Here is a 20,573-nt window from a genome sequence, read left to right as displayed (position 1 = left end):
CAGCCCCAGGTTCCGCCCTTAGAGCTGAGGTGGGCGGTGACCGCCCTGTAGGCTGTGACCCCAGTCATGTCCCGTGGCCTTCACACTGCCCCCCCAACTTGGCCCAGGACTGCTTTGCAGGGGAAACCGGGAGGGACTTGGGCAATGGCTCAAGATGACGCCCACATTCCCAGCTGCCGTTGAGCATCGTGAAGGATATTTATTCTGTTGAAAGAGGAAGGACCCACCTGCCTAATGACGGGAGTTTTGTTCCCAGAAAGGCCATTACAGCCCAGTTGAACACCGCTCATTTCCTGCCAACAGTTGAGACCTGAACCTGGGTGCAGGATCTGGGACAGACCAGTTCGAGGGCATCTGGGAAGGCCAAGGTGTTAGTCCTACGTTGTAGCAGAGGAGGCTGAAGCTCAGAGAGGTCGAGAGATTGCCCAGGGTCACACAGCTACTGCAAGGAGACATTTCCCACCTCTGTGCTCTTTCTCCCTCCTGCCCTGGCCTGTGCCACCCTGTCCCTGCAGCCAAAGAATGTCTGGGGAAAACAGGCAGCAAAGCTCCCCATCAGCTCAGGGCAGGCATAAACGACGGATTGGGACATGGTCAGCTCACCCCAACCCTGAAGGCCTAAGGTGGCCCTTCAAAGTGTTAGTCGTGTCTGACTCTTTGCAAACCCATGGACCGTAGCCCACCAGGCTCCTCTGTCCATGAGATTCTCCAGGGGATCTTCCCGACCCAGGGATCAAACCTGGGTCTCCTTCATTGCAGGCTATTTACTGTCTGAGGTACCAGGGAAGCCCATATATGTTCTTGTTTTTTTTTTTTAAGATACAATTTATCCTTTTACAGTGTACAGTTGAGTGGTTTTTAGTCCATTCAACAGCTTGTACAACTATCACCACTATTTAATTCCAGGACATTTTCATCACCCCTCCACCCCACCCCCCCCACCCTGCCACGAAAAAGCCCAGACCCCTTAACAGTGACTCCCTATCACCCGCCCGCACCACCAGCCTCTGGGAGGTTCAGTCCAGTTCATCTGCCTGGGTTTGCCCAGACGTTTCCTATAAATGGAGTCACACGATGATGCACGTGGCCTTGGCGTCTGCTTCTTGCCCTCAGTCCGATGCGCCTCCCCGCCTGGGGCTCCTCTGGGCTGGAGCGGGTAGCAGCGCCTCATTTCTTTTATGGCCAGATGATACCCCATTGTATGACAAACACGCCCTTTTGTCTGCCCAGTTCTGTCTTGAGGGGCGTTTGGGTGGTGCGCACCTTTCGGCCGCTGGGAGCATCCCCGTAGGAGGCCTTGCGTGGACCTCTGTTCTCATTGCTCCTGGGTCTGCACCTAAGGGTGGGGTTCGGGGTCTACACCGAACCTCGGGTCTACACTGAACCATTTGAGGAGCTGCCCAGCCGTTGCCCACAGCAGCTGCGCTGTCTTGCGTTCCTTCTTGCCATGTGCGAGGGATCGGTTTCCCCAGCTTCTCCCCGACACGTGTTACAGCCCAGGGCCTTGATTCTAACAGCGCTGGGGTGGGTGTTGGGGTCTGGGTTGAGTTCCCCTGGTGACTGACAGTGGTCAGTCTTCCCCTGACCTGCCCAATAACGTCTTCCCCGGCGTTATCTGTCACTCGTCTATCTTGGAGAAGCATCTAGCCACATCCTCTGGGCTCTGGGCCGAGGGGGTTGGTCCCCCGCTGCAGGCAGTCCCCACCCCACCCCCCACGCTCACCAGCACCGTGGGGTCTCTGACTCCTGCCCCCCACCCCCCACCCCCACAGGCAGCTGCTGAAGACGGAGCTGGGGTCCTTCTTCACGGAGTACCTGCAGGTGGGTGCGCTCTGCTTGCCGTCCGGCCCGGGGGCGCTTCCTGAGTGGGCCGGAAAGGACGGGGTAGGAAGGGGGTGTCTGCCTGGCCGTGACTCAGCTTCCCCAGCCAGCCAGCTCGGGTTGTCGGGGGCGGTTACGCGATCAGAGGCAGGTGAGGACTCAGAGCCCTGCCTGGCGAGGGGCTGAAGGTCACTTGTGTGGTGACTGGCCCGCCTCTTCCTGGAAGATCAGGGTTGGTCCCCAGAGTCCACGCTCGTCATCTACAAGCCCGGGGCCGTGTCACCCTGAGCCGCGGCGCCCGTGTCACCGAGGTCACCGTTTCCCAGGTGCCGCAGAAGCCACAGGCCTGCAAAGACAAGGAACACACTGGACCCCGGGGCCCCTGAGGTCGCACAGGCAGGAGGGCCGAGGTGGTGCAGGCAGGGGTCTGCTCTTGCAGGCTCAGGTGCTCAGCCCCACCGCCCCCAGGAGAGGGGAGGTGAGAACCAGCCTGGGCTCCTTCCCATCCTGTGGGCTTAGGGTTGGTTTTTTAGCTTAGCAGCTGTATTGAGGTGTAAAGTGATGCACTGCACGGCCTGTCCACTGAAAAGTGTGCAGTTCAGTGGTGGTCAGCATACTCACAGCTCTTCTCGGGGGGACAGACAGCTGTCCCCACTGTCTGATCCCAGGGCTTTTTTGTCACCACAAAGGGAGACCCTGTATTCACACGCCCTTCCCCTCTCCCCACAGCCCCAGGCCACCACTAATCTATTTTCTGTCTGGATTCGCCTGTGTGGACATTTCACATCAGTGGGATTGCATAGCCCGTGGCCTTTTACCCTGGCCTCTCTCACTGAGCACAGCGTTTTCGAGATTCAGCCACGTTGTGCCTGTGTCAGAACCTCGTCTTCCTTTTTTTTTTTTTTTTTCTCGTCTTCCTTTTTTACGGCCAAGTAATGTTCCCTCGTGGGCCGGGACTGTTCATTGGTCCTTGGCCCCGGATTGTTTCCGCTCTCTGGCTGCTCCAGCTGTTGCGAAGACCTCGTGGTGTCGTTGGAGGGAGGTTCAGGGGGCTGCCCTGTGAGCCTCAGGTGGACGGTGGCCACGCTCACTCAGTCCTTCAGTCACGGGGCCCCTCTTGCCTGAAAGACCCTCCTTCCACCTGGGGTTCAGGGGCGGCTACCTGCCCACCCACTCAGCCTGGAGCAGGAGCCCCCAGCCTGGCCCATCTTTGGGGGGCAGGTTGGGGGTTCCTTACCCCCTTCTGTCTCAGGACAACCTGGTTGGGTCAGTCACCCGTGTCCACTAGGAGAGCCGAGGTCCCAGCTCTGGAGCAGACAGGCTGTGGGTCGTCAGCCTACCCCTCTGGGCCTCGGCTGCCTGCTGGGAAGTGTTGGGGGCCCCAGGTCCCACTCCGGGGCGGTGACGGCATCTCCACATGTGCCTTGCAGAACCAGCTGCTGACGAAAGGCATGGTGATCCTGCGAGACAAGATCCGCTTCTACGAGGGTGAGTCTGGTGGCCTCGGGGCCAGGAGCGGGTGCCAGCTATGCTGCTTGAGGGCGTGACTCCTGGGCACCCTGGCTTCACCTGGGCACCACCTGGGGCTCTGGGGAGGTGGGGTGGCCCTCCCGGGCGAGGGGCTCAGTGGGGCAGGAGTGATGCCAAGATTGTGGCGCCAAGATCTGATCTTGGGAAGGAACCTTCATGGGGCCCCGTGGGAAGGAGCCTTCATGGGGGCCCTGGAGGTCTGAGGGATGTTGGGTAGAAGGTCTCTGCTTCACCTCACTGCCCACGAGGCCCTCTGACCCCTGTGAACCCCGTCCCAGCAGCCTGGGAGAACCCCCATCAGGATCTTTGAGGATCAGAGGGGGAGTGGTCTAGACCTGGGACGCAGCAGAGCGGGGAGCCCCCAGCTTGAGGAGCAGCTGACCTGGGCTCCCAGCCAAGGTTTGGGGCCCCTTGAGGCCTCTGGGTCATTGTACCCATTTCATAGCTGGGGTCAGGGCAGCAGTGGCCCTCAATTCACCCAGAACCACAGTGCAGGTAAGAGGTGGAGGTGGGATTGGAACCCAGGGCATCCAAGTCCAGGGATTGGAACCCAGGGCATCCAAGTCCAGCGCATATCCCCTTTTCCCTTTTAGGGATCAGGCCAGGAGTGACAGCTGGCCTCTCTGCCCACGGCGGCCCTCAGCGAGGAGAGGGAGGCTCCTGACCGGGCCCAGAGCTCTGGAAGGACAGGCCGAGTCCCAGAAACCTTGGGCTCCCCCATGTTTGTGGGCTGGCGGGTGACAAATGCAGTGCATGCCTCCCGGTAGGGGTGACTTGGCGTAGAGATAAATCGGGTTATGCAGGGAACCCAGCTCAGGCTGATTATGTGCTGTTGCGGGCCTGCTGTGTGCCCCGCCGCATGCGGGGCAGGCCCCTCTGTGCCAGACCCGAGCCCCACACGCACTCCCCTTTGCTGGACTCATCCCAGGAGATTCCATCGCCCAACTCCTGGGTCACCCAACAGACCCATGCAGAAGGTTCCATCGTTGTCACTGAACCTTGGGGACACTGAGTCACAGAGGGGCTGAGTCACTCGCCCGGGCTACACAGCGCCTCCCTGGCAGCCCGGCACCCAAATCGGCACTCCTCTCTCTGCTGCTCCGGGTTCCCCCTCGCATCCTCACTGACCCTGGAAAGCAAAGGCCTTAGCCCATTTCACAGAGGTGGAGACTGAGGCCTGGGGGGCTCAGCATTACCTCAGAGCTGTGTCCTGTGTTCCTTCTGCACCAGCTCTGCGTCTGTCGGGTGGAAGCGGCCAAGGCAGGAGCCTGAGAAGGGCCGTGAGAACCGCAGACGTGGGGACAGGAGGCACAGGCCACTGGGGATCGGGTCAGGCTTCCTGGAGGAGGTAGCACCTGAGCCGCCAGGAGGATTTGCTGGTGGAGGGGCCCTCCCACACGCCTCTCCTGACTCGGCACATTCCAGCAGTGCCTGCCCTCCCACCAGCTCTGGCCCAGGGGAGCCGGGCCCTTTGGAGAAGAGGCGCTTTGTGCAGCTTGGTGGAGTCTTGCCCATGGTGGCCGTGGCCGCCAGGCCACCCAGCAGGGAGCACTAACCCCATCCAACCTCCCCTGGCCTCGGGGACAGGCACAGAGCCCCAGGCTGGGGGCCAGAGGGCCTGGCCTCCAATCCCCAGCCAGCCACAGACACGTCGTTTCCCTCTGTCCCCACCTCGGCGCTGGGGGTCAGACGGGCTCCATCAGTGCCCTCACTACAGCTCAGGCCCCGGGGGGCCTCCGGGGAGCTGGAGGTGGACCTGGGCCCTGCCTGGCAGGGGCTCACAGCCCGGCTGGGCACACAGACGTGGGCCAGACAGCGACAGTCCAGTGTGATCGGTGTCAGGAGGAAGGCCCTGGGGAAGGGAGGGTTGGCTCTACCTGGCAGTCAGGGAGGGCTGCATGGAGTCAGGCCTTGAAACGTGGTCTTTTCAGGAGGACATGTGGCCTCCTTCAGCCCATGCAGCGGCAACAAGGGCCCAGCCACACCCCGAAGGGCAGCCTTGGGAACCCACCCCACCCCACCGCTTCTACCCCAGTTTAATCCCCAAAGACTGCTCCCTGTGGCCAGCCATGTCCGCAGCCCATGCCTCTGCTGGGAGGCCGGCACCCCACTCGGGGCAGCCCCATGACCTTGCCACCTACCCACTCCAGCCTCCAGTGAGGCCTTGAACGTTGTTCCCAAGCAGACTGATTCTGGAAATGTGGAAAGCCCGCAACAGCCTTGAAATGGCAGCCTCCCTCCAGGGAACACATTCAAGGTGACAGTTCCATGGGCTCAGCTGCAGCTGGGGTCATTTCTCAGCAGGCAGACACTCAGGGTCTCTGAGGGGTGCCCCGGGGTCTTGCGTAGGCTCCAGGCCTTGGACTCGACCTTGTCCTGCAGGAATCCTGGCCTGTTAGAGGTCAGGCCACCCACCTCCACTGCAGTGACCCTCACGTGCGCACCTCTGAGCCCCTGCGGTGGCCTTTCCAGCTGCCCTGGGGCCACTCGCTGCCTCCGGCTGAGACCCGAGCCAAGGTCAGCCTGGCCCATCTCTGTCTCAGGGCCCTGCACGATCAAACCAGAGGAAGGCAGGCAGGCTGACCAAACCCCCATCCCAGAACCGGCTCAAGGGCTGTCCAGGCCCTGCTGAGTGGTCACGAACCACACAGGCCCGCCAGTCAGCGTCAGGCTAACAGCGAGCGCCTGCTGCGTGGCAGCACTCAGCCTACTGAGCGCGGACGCATGGATCATGCCCATTTCACAGAGGACCACGCTGAGGCTTGGGCTGATGGGGCTCCCCCGGGGCCGGGCTTTAACGCCACGTGCTTGCCTCACCGCTGACAGCCCCAGTGCCCCCCGCCCCCAGCCCCCGGGCGGCAGAGTGCCCAGCCAAGAGTTGGGGCCGAGCCTCCTGACCCCTGATCTGCGTGCGGCTCCGCCCGGGCCCACGCTCGGTTTTAACAAGATATCCTTTCCGCTGCGTTTCCGCCAGACTCTCGCCTGGCGCACGCCCAGGGCCGCCCCACGGCCGCCAGGGAACTGAGCAGCCTTTCTTCTCGCCAGCGACGGCGGGGACCTCAAGGGACCTTTGTGTGCAGTCCAAGCTCCTCGGGGTGGGCACCCACCGTCCTGGGTTCCATGCAGCCCGCCGTGGGGCCCCCGGGGAAGACCAGGAGCTGGCCACCAGGCAGACGGGTCATATGCAGAGACCCCTCCTCCCCCTGGTCACCCTCCCCCCGCCAGGCTGCCCTCTCGGAGCCTGGCACCTCCACAGACCAGGGGACCTTACAGGTTGGGGGGAGACCCCCAGAATGCAGGGAAACGGAACCAAAAAGGCAAGGGCTCTTCACCAACCTGGTTCCCAGGGAAACCTCCAGGAGCCGGGCGTGGGTGGTGTGGTCTGGGAGGCTGGCCAACCTGCAGTCTGCGTCCCTGGCCACTCGGCTCCCAGGGACACCCACCCACCACGCCCGTGTGTCCCTAGCCGACAGCTGGTCTGGCTTCCCGGTGGGGGTCCCGGCCAGCAGCAGAGGCCTCAACGGCACACCTCGGCGGCCCGCTTGTCGTGAGCCGGCAGCCTTCACCCCAGCTATCCGCTTGTTCCAGGCAGAAGCGCTAAGGGTTCAGCATTTGGGCATTTCCTGGGGATGCCCAGAGCCAGCGCGGGGCACCTCAAAGTGTCCTCCCCTGAGGGTCTGTCCACCCTGTGGCTGGCGTCGCTCCTTCCCGTTGTCCAAATGTCTGCTTCCCGCACATCTGCCTCTGCGGTTTCTGTGCCGAGGGTGTCAGCGCACCAGGCAAAACCCTCCTGAATCAGCTCGGCTAGCACCTCCTCCAGGAACCCTCCCTGCCTGACTCCCTCCTACCTGGGACAGGTTTCAGCTGCTGAAGGCCGTCATCCTGGCTCCCCAGGTCCCACCCTAGGCAGCCCCAGGTGGCGGGGACGCGGGCCCTGGAGGGAGAGACCCTCTCCGAAGCCCAACTCTTCATCTGCCTGGTGGGGTCACTCCCCACCCCCCCGCCCCCCAGCCAGGATTGCTGCTGTTTGTGGTGGGACTCAGGCAGTTCAGGGCTCAGCTGAGTCCCTGGTGCCAGGCCTGGCACAGTGTAGGTGCCCTGAGAGTGTCTGTTGGGGGAGACAGACAGACAAGGTGTCGGGGGGCAGTGGATGAGACCAGGGTGTGAGTGGAGCACGCGGTGGCTTGTGTGTGGCGGAAACAGGAACACGCACCCCCCACCCCCTTACTCTCTCTGCTCCAGGCCCTGCTTTGGTTTCCTTCTATCAGCTCTGGGAGCAGAGTATTAACAGCTCCCCCATCCGGGCCTTTTTTTTTTTGGCTGCACCGTAGTTTGCAAATTTTAGTTCCTCAACCGGGGATCGAACCCACACCCCCTGCAGTGGGAACATGGCGTCCTATGCCCTGGGCCACAGGGAAGCCCCCAAGTCCCACTGTTTTCGTGGGAAGACTGAGGCACCAGGAGGAGAAGCAGGGGGTCCCGGCTCCAGAGCCCCGCGTCAACTCCAGGGACCGCGTCCTCCCCTGGGTGCGAGGAGGCGATGTGTGACCTGGGAAGACGGGAAGTGTCTGCCGGCGCCCTTGGGGTGGTGGTGACGGTCCCCATGCCCACAGGACAGAAGCTGCTGGACTCGCTGGCGGAGACCTGGGACTTCTTCTTCAGCGACGTGCTGCCCACCCTGCAGGCGGTCTTCTACCCCGTACAGGTCAGCGGCCCGGGCCTGGGGGTGGGCGCCCCTCCGCGCTCCTGGGCCGTCTGCGCCTGCGCACATCGAGATGGACGGAAAGCAGCCCCGTCCCCGGGACCCCAGGAAGCCCTGAGCGATGCTCAGCAGCCCACACGCAGGAGGGGTCTCTGTGTGTGTGACGGTCACCCCTCCCTCTCCCGAGGAAGCCACGTGGGGCCCTTTCTCCTTGGAACAAGAGTCATCTGGGGAGGAGGGCAGGGTGGACGGGGGCCTGGGGGTCCCGGGTCCACCCGGCGTCTGCGGGCTCTCGGTGACGGCGGCGGCCGCGTGTCTGCAGGGCAAGGAGCCGTCTGTGCGCCAGCTGGCCCTGCTGCACTTCCGGAACACCATCACCCTGGGCGTGAAGCTGGAGGACGCGCTGGCTCGGGCCCACGCCCGAGTGCCCCCCGCCATCGTGCAGATGCTGCTGGTGCTGCAGGTGGGTGGGGCCCCGGGCGCCGGGCAGGCTCCCCGGGGACAGCCCGGGTCTCTGACCTCATCCACGTGAGACCCCCCCAGCGGGGACCCTCAGGAAGAACCTGGGAGGGAGAGGAGGCGGCCAGGGCAGAGGGGGAGGCCGGCCTGGGACCCTGCGGGGAGCCGGGGTGTGTGGACAGTGTCCCCGGGGGGCAGCGGGGCCGGGCCTCAACAGGCCCCCATCCCGCGCTGGGGCTGGGGACCACCGCCTCCCGCTCCCCACAGCAATTCCAGACCTTCCTGTTGGACCTTTCTGCAGACCGCCGCACCCCGCGGTGAGCGCAGCTCCCTACAGTGAGCCGGCTGACCTCGCTGTCACAGGTCGGGGGGAGCACCGTCAGCCACCCCACCTGACAGGCTCCCAGGGAAAGGAGAGTCCTTGCTTGCCCGAGGCTGACGGGCTCCAAACCCAGCTCACTGTTCTGAACCCACACACGCACGTGCGAGCCTCCTAAATTAAGGCCTGTGAGGCTGGTCACTGGGGAGCCCCAGGGCAGCTGGTTGAAGACTGCAGAGCAAGGAAGGGGCTGATGAACCTGGAGGGCTGAAGGGTCCAGGGGCTGCTCTTGGTGGGAACTGGTGGTCTTCCTGGCAGTGAAGTAGGGTGCCAGGCCTGCAGTTGGGATTTCAGGGGGTTTTAGGTCCAACCTGGCTGGGTTTCTGTTGATGAGCGGGGCTGTTGATCTAATTTTCTGTTGAAGGCGGGAGAAGGGGGCAACAGAGGATGAGATGGTTGGGTGGCATCACCGACTTGATGAACATGAGTTTGAGCAAGCTCCGGGAGTTGGTGATGGGCAGGGAGGCCTGGCATGCCGCAGTCCGGGGGGGCACAAAGAGTGGGACACGACTGAGGGACTGAACTGAACTGGCGGGGATGCCCCGGGTGGGGGCGGGGCAGGGAGCAGCTGAAGGGACTTCGCATCTCTTGGCCTGTTTCCTCATCTGTGTGATGGAGTGGGACCACCTCCCTGGGGGGAAAGCTCAAGGATGATGGGAAGAAACCAGTGCCGTGTCCTCCATGGTGCTTGCTCTTGGGGGCAGGAAGTGACGACACTGGGATTTCCAGCCAAGGAATAGGGCATCACCTTGATCCCAGGCTTCCCTAGTGGCTCAGTTGGTAAAGAATCTGCTTGCAATGCAGGAGACCTGGGTTCGGTCCCTCGGTTGGGAAGATTCCCTGGAGAAGGGAACAGCAACCCACTCCAGTATTCTTGCCTGGAAAATCCCATGGACAAAGGAGCCAGGCGGGCTACAGTCTGTGGAATCGCAAAGAGTCAGACGTGACTGTGGGACTAACTTTCATGGATTTTTTGATCCTAGGAGGGCTTCCCTGGTGGCTCTGATGGTAAAGAGTCTGCCTGCAGAGCGGGAGACCCGGATTCAATTCCTGGGTTGGGGAGATCCCCTGGAGGAGGAAATGGCAACCCACTGCAGTATTCTTGCCTGGAGAATCCCATGGACAGAGAAGCTTGGCGGGCTATAGTCCACGGGGTGGCAAAGAGTCGAACAGGACTGAGCCACTTCCCTTGGACCCCAGGAGCAGCCCCTGGGTGGGGGCCGGGCCAGGGCAGCGCTGACCCCTGCTGGTCCCTATGCCATGTGCAGCTTCTGGGCTTGGGCCGGTTTTCCCCCAGCGTCATCCTGCCCCGCCTGGCTGCCATCCGCACGCCAGCCTCAGCCCTTTGCCCTTGCCTTGGCCTCTACTTTGAATGGCCTTGTCCCAGCCCCGTGGTGAACTTGACCCCAGTTTTCAAGCCTCAGCTGGACCTGGTCAGCATGTGTTGGGGGCCTACTGTGTTCTCTAAGCTCAGAGTTCCCCGGTCTACTGAGCTCCACGTGTAGAGTCACAGTTCCTTCTCACGGGGCCCCGGAAGCTGAAGAGCAGTCGTGTCTGACCCTTTGCAACCCCACGGACTGTAGCCTGCCAGGCCCCTCTGTCCATGGGGATTCTCCAGGCAAGAGTACTGGAGTGGGTTGCCGTGCCCTTCAGGAGATCTTCCCGACCCAGGGACTGAGCCCGGGTCTCCCACACGGCGGCAGATTCTTTACCGTCCGAGCCACCAGGGGAGAAGCCCTGCATCTGAGCTCACCCAAGTAACGCAGCCCCGGGGCCCCGTTTCCTCACTGTGCGGTGGGGAGCAGAGACCAGGCTTCACAAAAAAGTCCTGGGGATGAAGGGACACACAGTTTGTGCAATGGCCAGCATAGCTCAGCGGTTAACATCCTCACCCATGGCGCTGTGGTTGGGGGCGGGGACAGTTCCTCCATGTTCATCTGGATGACTTCTGGGGACATCCGTAGGGCTTCCCAGGCGGCTCAGTGGTGAAGAATCCGCCTGCCAATGCAGGTCCAATCCTTGAGTCGGGCTGTAGCCCGCCAGGCTCCTCTGTCCATGGGGTCGCAAAGAGTTGGACACAGCTGAACACACATCACTATGGCATCTGTGATAAGATGTTCCTTCTTTCATTTCTTTGTTTTGTCTGTTTATTTGTGGGGATTTTTGTTTGTTTGTTTTGGGTTGGGTTTTGCCATGCAGAACCTTAGTGCCCCAACCAAGGACTGAACCCATGCCTCCTGCTTTGAAAGCACAGCGTTTTAACCACTGGACCCACCAGGGGAGTCCTCCCCTCTTTCATTTCTGATATTAGTCATTTTTATCTTCTCTTTTGTTCTTCAGTAGCTTGGCTAGAGGCTGGTGGATTTTATTGATCTTTTCACAGCTTTTGGTTTTGTTGGTTTTCTCTACCCATTTTTGTTTTCCATTTCACTGACTTCTGCTCTATTTCTTTTTTCCTGCTTACCTTGCATTGAGCTTGTGCTTCTGTTTCTAGTTTCCTAGGGTGGAAGCGTAGACGATTGATTTTAGACTTTTAATTTTCTAATGTATCCATTCAGTATTTTCAGTTTCCCCCTAAGTGCTGCTTTTGATGCAGCCTATAAATTTGGATGTTACATTTTCATTTAATTCAAAATATTTAAGAAGAGGTCTTGAGATTTCTTCTTTGACCCATGTGTTATTTAGAAGTGAGTTGTTTAATCTTCGTGTATCTGGAGATTATCAGTTATTCTGTTTCTGGTTTAGTTCTTCTGTGGTCTGAGAGTAGACATTGATTTGTGTCGTTAGAGATGTGTCGAGGTGTGTTTTATGGCCCAGAGTATGGTCTGTTTTAGAGAATATTCCATGTGAGCTTGAGAAGAATGTGGATTCTGCTGTTGGACGAAGCTGTCCATAGATGCCGATTGTATTGGCTGACTGATGGTGTTGCTGAGTCCGTCTGAGTCCTTCCTGGTTTCCTCTGCTGGATCTATTTCCGAGAGCAGTGCTGGAGTCTCTAGCTGTGGGAATGGATTTCTCTGTTTCTCCTTGCAGCCCCATCACTTTTGGCCTCCGTAGTTTCCTGTTCTGTTGTTAGGTGTGTACACATTAGGGATTGTTGTATCAACTGGGAGAATCAACCTCTTTATTGTTAGCTAATGATCTTCCTTATACCTGCCAAATTTCTTTGGTCTGAAGTCGGTCCTGTCTGAAATGGCTTCTCCTGCTGTGGTCGGTGAGCTGTTAGCCCATATAATCTCCTGCATTCCCTCGCTTCTCGTCTGTGTGTGTCTTTGTCCTTTAAGTGGCTTTCTCATAGGCAGCGTAGAGCTGGTTCTGTTCCTGTTTGAACCGTCATTTAACGTTAACCTGGGTGTGTCTTGTTTCTTAACTGCTGCCAGTCCTTTGAGAATGATCCATTCATTCAGAAACATCCTGCATTTAGCAGCGCTCACTAAACCCTGCTGTGTGCCCAGCCCTCTGCCAGGGCTGCTGAGGACCCAGAGCTTGCCCCCCGACAGCTCACAGCTGGGTGGGCAAGACCAAGGCTGTCCTGTGGGCAGCCTCATTCCTCAGCCTTGGTTCCAATGAAACGGGAGCAGGTGGAGAGCCCTTGAAAGCTCCGAGTGAGGGGAGGTGTTGGGAGGAGCTGGATGGGACCCAGCAGTGCGGGAGGGGGATGGATGGTGCTATCAGATGGACGGGGCTTGACCGCCCAGCTCGGATGCAGACCTGAGCCTGGGCCTGGCCCCTGGGGGCAGCCTTGCCTGCCTGCAGTGCTCCGTGGGACAAGTGGGTGGGTGGCGGGGGTGGGGGGCAGCGATGAGCTTGGCCCCCGGGACTGCCCAGAGCCTCTGGGAAGCCAGCTCACAGAAGGGGATACGCAGCTGTCCAGGGTGGGGGTTCAGGGTACCTGGCCTGATTTGGCCTCAGAGCCTTTTCCACGGGCATCGCAGCCTCCCAAGCACATCGGCTGCTGTGTGCAGCGGGCCCCCACGAGGGCATTGAAGCAGGAAGCCGCTCAGAGGTTCCAGCTGGAGGGACGCCTGGAAAGGGAGGGTGTAGTGGCCCCTGCCGTGGGGGCCAGGACTGGAGAGGGGGTGGATCGGGCCGTTCGTGGTGGCCTCTGAGCTGCGCCCGGCTGGGCTGGGAGGCGGGGGACAGGCTGAGCAGTGACCTTGCCGCCCCCTCCCTCTCACAGGGCGTGCACGAGTCCCGGGGCGTGACAAAGGACTACCTGCGCCTGGAGACGCTGATCCAGAAGGTGGTGTCGCCCTACCTGGGCACCTACGGCCTCTACTCTGGCGAGGGGGCCTTCATGCACTCCTGCATCCTGGGTAGGGGTCGCCTGGGCCTGGGGTGGAGGGCGGGGTGGCCCCTGGCCCCATCCACACCTCTGCCTGGGAACCCGGCCTCTGGTGAAAGGCCACACTGAACCAGAGGTGCAGACGCAGCAGGTCTGCCCCGAGTACCCACCGGCCGTGTGACGAGCAGGTCACTGGGCACACGGGGTGGGTCGCCTGGGGGTCCCTCCTTTAAAGGCTGCACTGGTGGGCAGACAGCGTCCCTCCTTTAAAGGCTGCACTGGTGGGCAGACAGCATTAGTGGCGTTGCCGTGGCTCCTCTGAGAGCCCCCCAGAGGCCCGCAGATCCCCCACAGAAGTCACGTCCGTGCTCAGTCCTGAGGTCGGGGTTTTACAAGAACCCAGCACATGCAGTGGCCCAGAGCCCAAGAAATCCCAGCTTGTTTGGGGGCTCCCGGGGGGTGTGGAGGGGTTATGGGGTGGGCGTCCTGGGGCTGCCTGGCCCCGTTGGTTCAGGCAGCAGTGTCAGCTTGGCACCTGCTGGGTGCCAACTTCTGCTCTTGGTCCTGAGGTCCCGGGGGGACCACACCCCATTGTCAAGGGTGCTTGCCACCAGGGGAGGCAGAGCAGTGAGGAAACCATCCCCAGATGAGTGTCCAAGGTGACCCTTGCCAGGTGACATGAGGTGACCCACGCCATGCGCGAGGAGCTCAGGAAAGGCCAGGCCGGGGGCTCAAGGGCAGGAGGACCCAGGCCTGGGATGAGGAACGTCAGGAGGACCCCGGGGCCAGCTGTAGGAGGGTTCATCTCTCGTCCAGAGGGCCCACCCACCTGCAGGTGTGAAACCTGCCCAGCGGCATGCCTCCGCTTAGGTGGGCCCCAGCAGCTGGAGGAGAGCTTTGAGCCGCCCGGGACCCTGAGACCCCTGCCAGGCCAGGAGGGAGCCTGTCTCCTGTGGTCCAGGAACGGCCCCTGGGCCGCTGGCCACGCTCAGCCCTGCCCCCTGGCGGTCGCTGCGTGGAACCGCAGGCCCTGAGCCGGGCGGGGTGGGGGGAGAAGCCTGAGCCCCGGCCCCCATGGCCGTCCTCCCCCACCCCGGGGTCTCCCCCGCCCCGGCGCTCAGAATAAACCCCAGCCCTGCCCTCATCCGCTGCCCCAAAGGAGCATCTACCGCTGCCAGAGCCGTGGCCTCCCCCTCCCCACACGCAGACACACAGTAGGACTGCAGCTCTGAGGGTAGGGGCTCAGTCTGCCTAGGAAAGTGCTGGCTGCTTGGGCCTGGTGACTTCCCGCGGGTGGGGACGTGTGCAAACGGGCGATTCCGCCCCGCCCACCCCCCCACCCCCCGCCAAGGATGGCCACAGGGTCCGCTGGGGCGGAGCCCCGACTGCCCTGCCTGGAGCGGCCGCCGGGTGCAGAGCCCTGCGCGGTGGGTGCGGGAGCCCGGGCTGCCCCGCGCCTGGCCAGCCATGCCTGATGACGCCCTCTCCCTCCGTCTCTCCGCAGAGAAGCACTACCTGCGGCGCTCCCGCTCGGGGGACGTCCTAGCCAAGAACCCGGTGGTGCGCTCCAAGAGCTACAACACGCCGCTGCTGAACCCCGTGGCGGAGCACGAGGCCGAGGGCGCGGCGGCGGGCGGCGCGGGCATCCGGCGGCACTCGGTCTCCGAGATGACGTCCTGCCCCGAGCCCCAGGGCTTCGCCGACACGCCCGGCCCGGGGCCCGCCGGCGCCTTCGGAACCTCCCCGTCGTCGCCGCCGTCGGGGCCCTGCCCCAGCAGACTGTACCCACCAGCCCAGCCCCCCAAGCCCGGTCCGGGCGCGGCCCGCGGCTCCCCAGCCTCCTCCAGCCCCGAGAACCTGGTCGACCAGATCCTGGAGTCGGTCGACTCGGATTCGGAGGGGATCTTCATTGACTTTGGCCGGGGCGGCGGCTCGGGCACGTCTGAGTTTGAGGGAGCGGGGGGCCGGCAGAGCGTCGTGTGATTCCGGCCTCGCGATTCTACCGACCTGGTGTGTGTGTGCGGTGCGTGAGCGCGAGCGTTTTCTACTCTCCCGTCTGGACCCCTGTCGACCTCGGCCACTTTGGCCTTAATGTCTTTGTCAGAAAGACTTGCCACCTCCTAGGTTGCCCCCCAACCCCTGGCACCTTTGTTCTGGGGCATCGGGGGCCCAGCAGGTGCCTAGCCTTGCGTGCGTGTCTGGGCATGGCCCGCACCCCAGCCCTCCAGCGTCCACACCACGGAGACTGTGAACCCCTCTGCTTGGCCAGGCCCCTGGAGAGACCCCAGGGTGGGTAGCTGACCCACCTTCCCTCTGCCACTCGCCTGGGGCCACAGCGAGACCACCTGTACACCACCCTGCCCCGGACCCTCTGAGCAGCCTGCCCCTGCTCTGCCCTGGGCAGCCGTCGGCAGGGGTCGGGTGGAATAAAACCTGTCTACCTGTCTCCTGAGCTGTGTCTGCGACGCCTGGGCCAGCAAACTTCCTTGCAGGGTCCTCAGCCCCCGGCCACTCACCAGCTCACCAGGACCTCCCCTTCCTGTTCTTGGAGGGGGCAGGTTCCCCAGGTTGGGGTGAGGGGAGACCCGTGTCCCATTCCAAGGGCTCCCCTCTCGTGGAGTCAGTTTTTGGTTGGAGGTGAGGGCTGGGTGATGTACGAACAGATAACAGGATGGACCCAGAGCAGGTGTGATGGGTACTGCCACTTGGATCCTGGAGGCAAGCGTCAGCCCCTGAGGGTCTGCACGCAGAGCTCTAGGTGAGGATGAGTGTCTCCTGGTGGGAGAAACAAGCCAGGGGCCCCTGCTCCAGCCCAGGGGGCGGGCAGGGCAAGCGCTCAGCTTCACAGTCTGATCTGGGGACATCCTGACCACGCGGGGCCTCGTGACTGCTCCAGCACTGAGAAGGTCCCTGGAACAAGTGGCCGAGAGAGCAGCCTTGGGAAGCAGGTTTGGGAGATGGGGCCGGGAGCCTGTGCCTGGTCCGAGAACCAACCAGGATGTAGCCACCCAGCCCAGCTGGTGGGGATGAGATCGCTAGAGCAGCCCACTTGGCTCCCAGCTCCCGTACGGAACCCCGGGCTGGGCCTGGGACCTGCTTGGGATGGGGTGAGCGCATCATGGGCCGGGTCCCCTCTAGACCGAAGGACCAGGTGGAGGGCGGTGGTTGAGGTGGGGAGCTGGCTGCCTGTGGCGGGGAGGGCCCCTCAGGCCCTGTTCTGCCCTCACCTCCCCAGCGCTGGAGATCTGAGCGCCCCAGACCTGTCTGATCCCTGGGGGCTCTGACACCAGCTGGCACATGGCCCCACGGATCAGGTGTGACCTTTCTCTGTAGGAGCCTCTGAGCTGTTTGACAGGTCTCTCCACCCTGGGAGGAAGGGCACCCCCAGATACCTGCCAGACGCGGCAGTGGGGAAACGGAAGCCCAGGGTGTGTGGGTGCTGAGCCTAGGTCCCACAGCAGCTCAGGGGCACTCAGGCGGGGCCTCCAACCTGGGCTGCCCCCAACTCCCCCATTATGGGGCAGGCTGCCTAGGTGGGCTTTGAGTGTGTCCATGTTTTATAGCCAACCTTGTTGGGGAAAAGTTCGAGGTTCTCTGCATCAAAGCGTCTTGCTATGAATTGGTAAATTATAAATGAAAAATGAGGACCAGGGAACTCAGATTCGAAGACCAGGTATTCCTGGTGCCTCTAGATCCGCAGAACTATCATATGCAGACGTGTGGGCCATGGTCCAAGGTGAAACCCAGGTGGCCTTCCGAGAACCAAACCCGACACCCAAGGTAACACCACTGACCATGTATCACTTTGGCCTTCAGGGAGCTCAGGCCAGGCTTCGGCTAGCTGTGGCCAAGGCTGGCCTGTGGTCCTGTGTCTGCTCCATCACCTGCCCGCCTCCCACCCCCGAGCCATGGTCTCCTCTCCCACCTCTCCCCCACCACCCGTTTCCCCACCGATTCACAACACTGATCAGTCTGAAATTCAGGCCTAAAAACAGGGACTGCGGGATCAGAAGCTTCCACGTGGCTGTCATTAAGGGCAGAGTGGAGATAGACAGTGGAAAAACTATTAATATATCTGCCTGGAGCCTGAAAGAGGCGCAAAGGTCTTCATGAGCTCCTGGGAGATCCTCCTGCCGAAATGAGTTCATTGTTAACTTGTCTCCCCACGAGAAGGCAGCCCCGTGCGCAGGAAGGCCCCCTACCCTTTTCCCACTGAGTCCCCGGCCACAGCTCAGTGCCCGGCACATGTAGGTTCCATGGTTAACTGAAGGTTGGTTAGCAGGGGACCCTTCTTCAGTGGATCATCTGTCTGCATCTCCAGGGCTGGGGTTCAAGAGACCAGCGCACTGTTTTTGTGTTTTGTTGGTTGGTTGGTTGTAGGTTTTCCAGGGGACCCGCCTGACCACTCTCCCCTTTGCTCTCAGATGCAGAGTCTCAGACCGGCCCACACCTGCTGATGCTGGATCTGCGTTTCAGTCAGATCCTGGGGTCCGCGTGCCGTGAGCTACACTGGATACCAGCTGCACTTGGGTTCCAAGCACATAGAAGGCCCACACTTCCCCGTCTGGGTGGTGTGCTGTGACCAGCTCTGGCCAGCCAGTTCTGAGCCAAGGGGCCCTTTGGTGCTGGATCTTTTCATTGCCAGGCAGAGATCCTCCAGAACTCTGCTTTTCTCTCCGTGGAGATTGGCAGTATCCAGATGGGGCTGCTAGAGTAGGCTGGTTCTCAGGGGGTTGCGGATGGGCAGCGTGCATGAGAAGTAGACCCAGGTTGATGTAAGCCCCTGAGATGGGGGATGTTTGTTACTGCAGCATAACCTGGCGTGACTAACTGATACATTCCTCTTTCCCAAACACTCTAGAGGAGGGTGGTCTGTGGGTGGGGAGAAGGCTGATACTGGGTGATGGCATTTTATATATTTATGTGTGTTGCATACCCCTCGTGGGCAAAGCCAGGACCTGGGGTTCTGATCCTGAATTGGTCATGACCTTGCTATGTCATATGGGCCGAGTCACCCATCCTCAGATTCCCGATCTGTAGTGAGGGTCTTTCCAGATGTCATACCCTGTGACTGGCGATGTTTTTCTGCTCATCTGTGCACTGTGGACACACACACAGCAGGGGCTGTAAGATGATGAACCCCGAGTTCCCAGGCATCCTTCATGAAGAAGCTCTGTGCAGGGGACAGGGTGTGCAGCCCAACAAGCACTTAACGGGTTTTGACCTGAAGGCGATAATGGGTGAATGAACGGATGGTTTCAGCCCCGAGACCCCTTCCCCTCATTGACAAATGTGTTTGCAGAGAGCTCAGAATTGCTTTAACGGGCTGTAAAACACTATGAAAATGTAAGGTATCATCAACATCATCACAAAGAAATTTCTCATGCTGACATTACTCTTTTCACCGTGGGAATTTATGTCAGCCTGTGTTGGGCAGGGGAAGAGGGACAGGGTAGCCTGAAATAGGAGGGTGCAGGGCCAGGCAGGGCTCTTATTTGCAAGCCACGGAAGCAGATTCTGGCAGATTACACAGAGAAGGGGTTTGTTAAAGGATGTTGGGGGCTCCTGGAGTTGTCGGGGCTTCCCATGCAGCACCGTGGTAAAGACCCACCCACCAAGGCAGGAGATGCAAGAGACAGGGGTCCCGATCCCCGGGTTGGGAAGATCCCTTGGAGGAGGAAATGGTAACCCCTCCAGTATTCTTGCAGGGAGAACCCCATGGACAGAGGAGCCTGGCGGGCTACAGACTATGGGGTCGCAATGAGTCGGACTTGACTAAGCGACCGAGCGCACACATGTAGCTGCCAGGAGATGGGGAGGGCCAAGCTAGAGGCTTACTTTCCAGGAACAGTGCCTCAAACCATCGCATGTGACAGGCCTGATGGAAAAGCTGCCCCTACAGCGGCCACTGCACAGGGATGCTCACACCCCACAGAGATACTCCCATTGCAGAGGGAGGCTGCTAAGGCACAAGAGATGCTCCTACCGCTCAGAGATGCTGCTATCGCAGAGAGATGCTCCTACCGCTCAGAGATGCTCCTACCGCTCAGAGATGCTCCTATCGCAGAGAGATGCTCCTACCGCTCAGAGATGCTCCTTCCACACAGAGATGCTCCTATCATACAGAGATGCTCCTACCACTCAGAGATGCTCCTACCACTCAGATATGCTCCTATCACAGAGAGATGCTCCTACCGCTCAGAGATGCTCCTACCACAAAGAGATGCTCCTACCGCTCAGAGATGCTCCTACCACTCAGATATGCTCCTATCACAGAGAGATGCTCCTACCACTCAGATATGCTCCTATCACAGAGAGATGCTCCTACCGCTCAGAGATGCTCCTACCACACAGAGATGCTCCTACCACACAGAGATGCTCCTACCACTCAGAGATGCTCCTATTGCAGAGAGATGCTCCTACCCCTCAGAGATGCTCCTTCCACACGGAGATGCTTCTACCACAGGGAGATGCTCCTACCGCAGAGTGATGCTCCTACCACTCAGAGATGCTCCTACCACTCAGAGATGCTCTGACCACTTAGAGATGCTGCTGAGGCAGGAGATAGATGGGCCCTAGGCTGAATAGCTGGAGTTCGTCCCCTGTGGACAGATATTCCAAGATGAAGAGGAGGAGCTGAGCCCTGCCCAGATGAGAGACCACATATTTCTCATTCTCGAGGTCAAGGAGACATTCCCAACTGTTCATGTGCAGGAAGGCTTCTTGGAGATCAAAAGGGAGCGCTGTCAACCTATTCATAGGCTTCTTCGCTAGAATCTATCTTGGCTAAGAGATGTGTGTGCAGGCAAAGGAGGACACTGGGATAAACCGAATAAACGGAACCAAGCGAAGGAGATGCTTAAACGGAACCAAGCGAAGGAGATGCTTCCAGCTACCACGAGGGCGCTACTCTCTCTCTGAGCTCACCCATGTGTCTATCCACACGTACTCTTTTTTTTCCCCTTCTAGTAAACACTTTACTTGTTTCACTATTTTCCATTTCTTGGTGGAAATTCATTTTCTTTTTTTTTTTTTTATTCATTTATTTGGCTGCACCAGGTATTAGTTGCAGCATGTGAGATCTAGTTCCCTGACCAGGGATCGAACCTGGGCCCCCTGCATTGGGAGCTCAGAGTCTTAACCACTGGGCCAGTAGGGAAGTCCCGAAATTCATTTTCTGCAAAGCCATACGGCCGGGGCCTTGTCACTGGCCACCGGTCTAGTGGCTGGGACTCAGTGCTCTCACTGCTGCGGCCTGACTTCAGTCTCTGGCCAGAAACCAAAATCCTGCTTCAAGTTGCTGCAGGCTGAGGCCCCCCTGAAATCACTCCCACCATATGGAAATGCTCTCACCACATAACAATGCTCCAGTTATCCTGGGCCAAACCCACAACTGT

At 60.4% G+C, this 20,573-nt stretch overlaps 1 protein-coding gene across 5 annotated transcripts in view; it reads left to right on the top strand.

The window, feature by feature from the left end:
• PRR5 (proline rich 5) overlaps positions 1-15,628 on the top strand; it is a 50,874-nt gene extending 35,246 nt beyond the window's left edge. For 3 of the 5 annotated variants that reach the window (XM_043440638.1, XM_043440641.1, XM_043440637.1), the window contains 6 exons: positions 1,773-1,821; positions 3,252-3,309; positions 7,965-8,056; positions 8,376-8,516; positions 13,072-13,207; positions 14,681-15,628. In XM_043440638.1, coding sequence (XP_043296573.1) covers positions 1,773-1,821; positions 3,252-3,309; positions 7,965-8,056; positions 8,376-8,516; positions 13,072-13,207; positions 14,681-15,159 — 955 coding nt within the window. In that variant the 3' untranslated portion in view covers positions 15,160-15,628. Of the gene's footprint in view, positions 1-1,772; positions 1,822-2,222; positions 2,300-3,251; positions 3,310-7,964; positions 8,057-8,375; positions 8,517-13,071; positions 13,208-14,680 lie in introns of those variants that run through there. The other 2 variants (XM_043440639.1, XM_043440640.1) reach the window with 2 other exon arrangements.
• Positions 15,629-20,573: the final 4,945 nt, after the last annotated feature.

Source organism: Cervus canadensis, chromosome 21 (assembly GCF_019320065.1).
Source record: "Cervus canadensis isolate Bull #8, Minnesota chromosome 21, ASM1932006v1, whole genome shotgun sequence".
Classification (NCBI taxonomy): Eukaryota; Metazoa; Chordata; class Mammalia; order Artiodactyla; family Cervidae; genus Cervus; species Cervus canadensis.
This window is presented reverse-complemented; position numbering and strand designations above follow the sequence as displayed.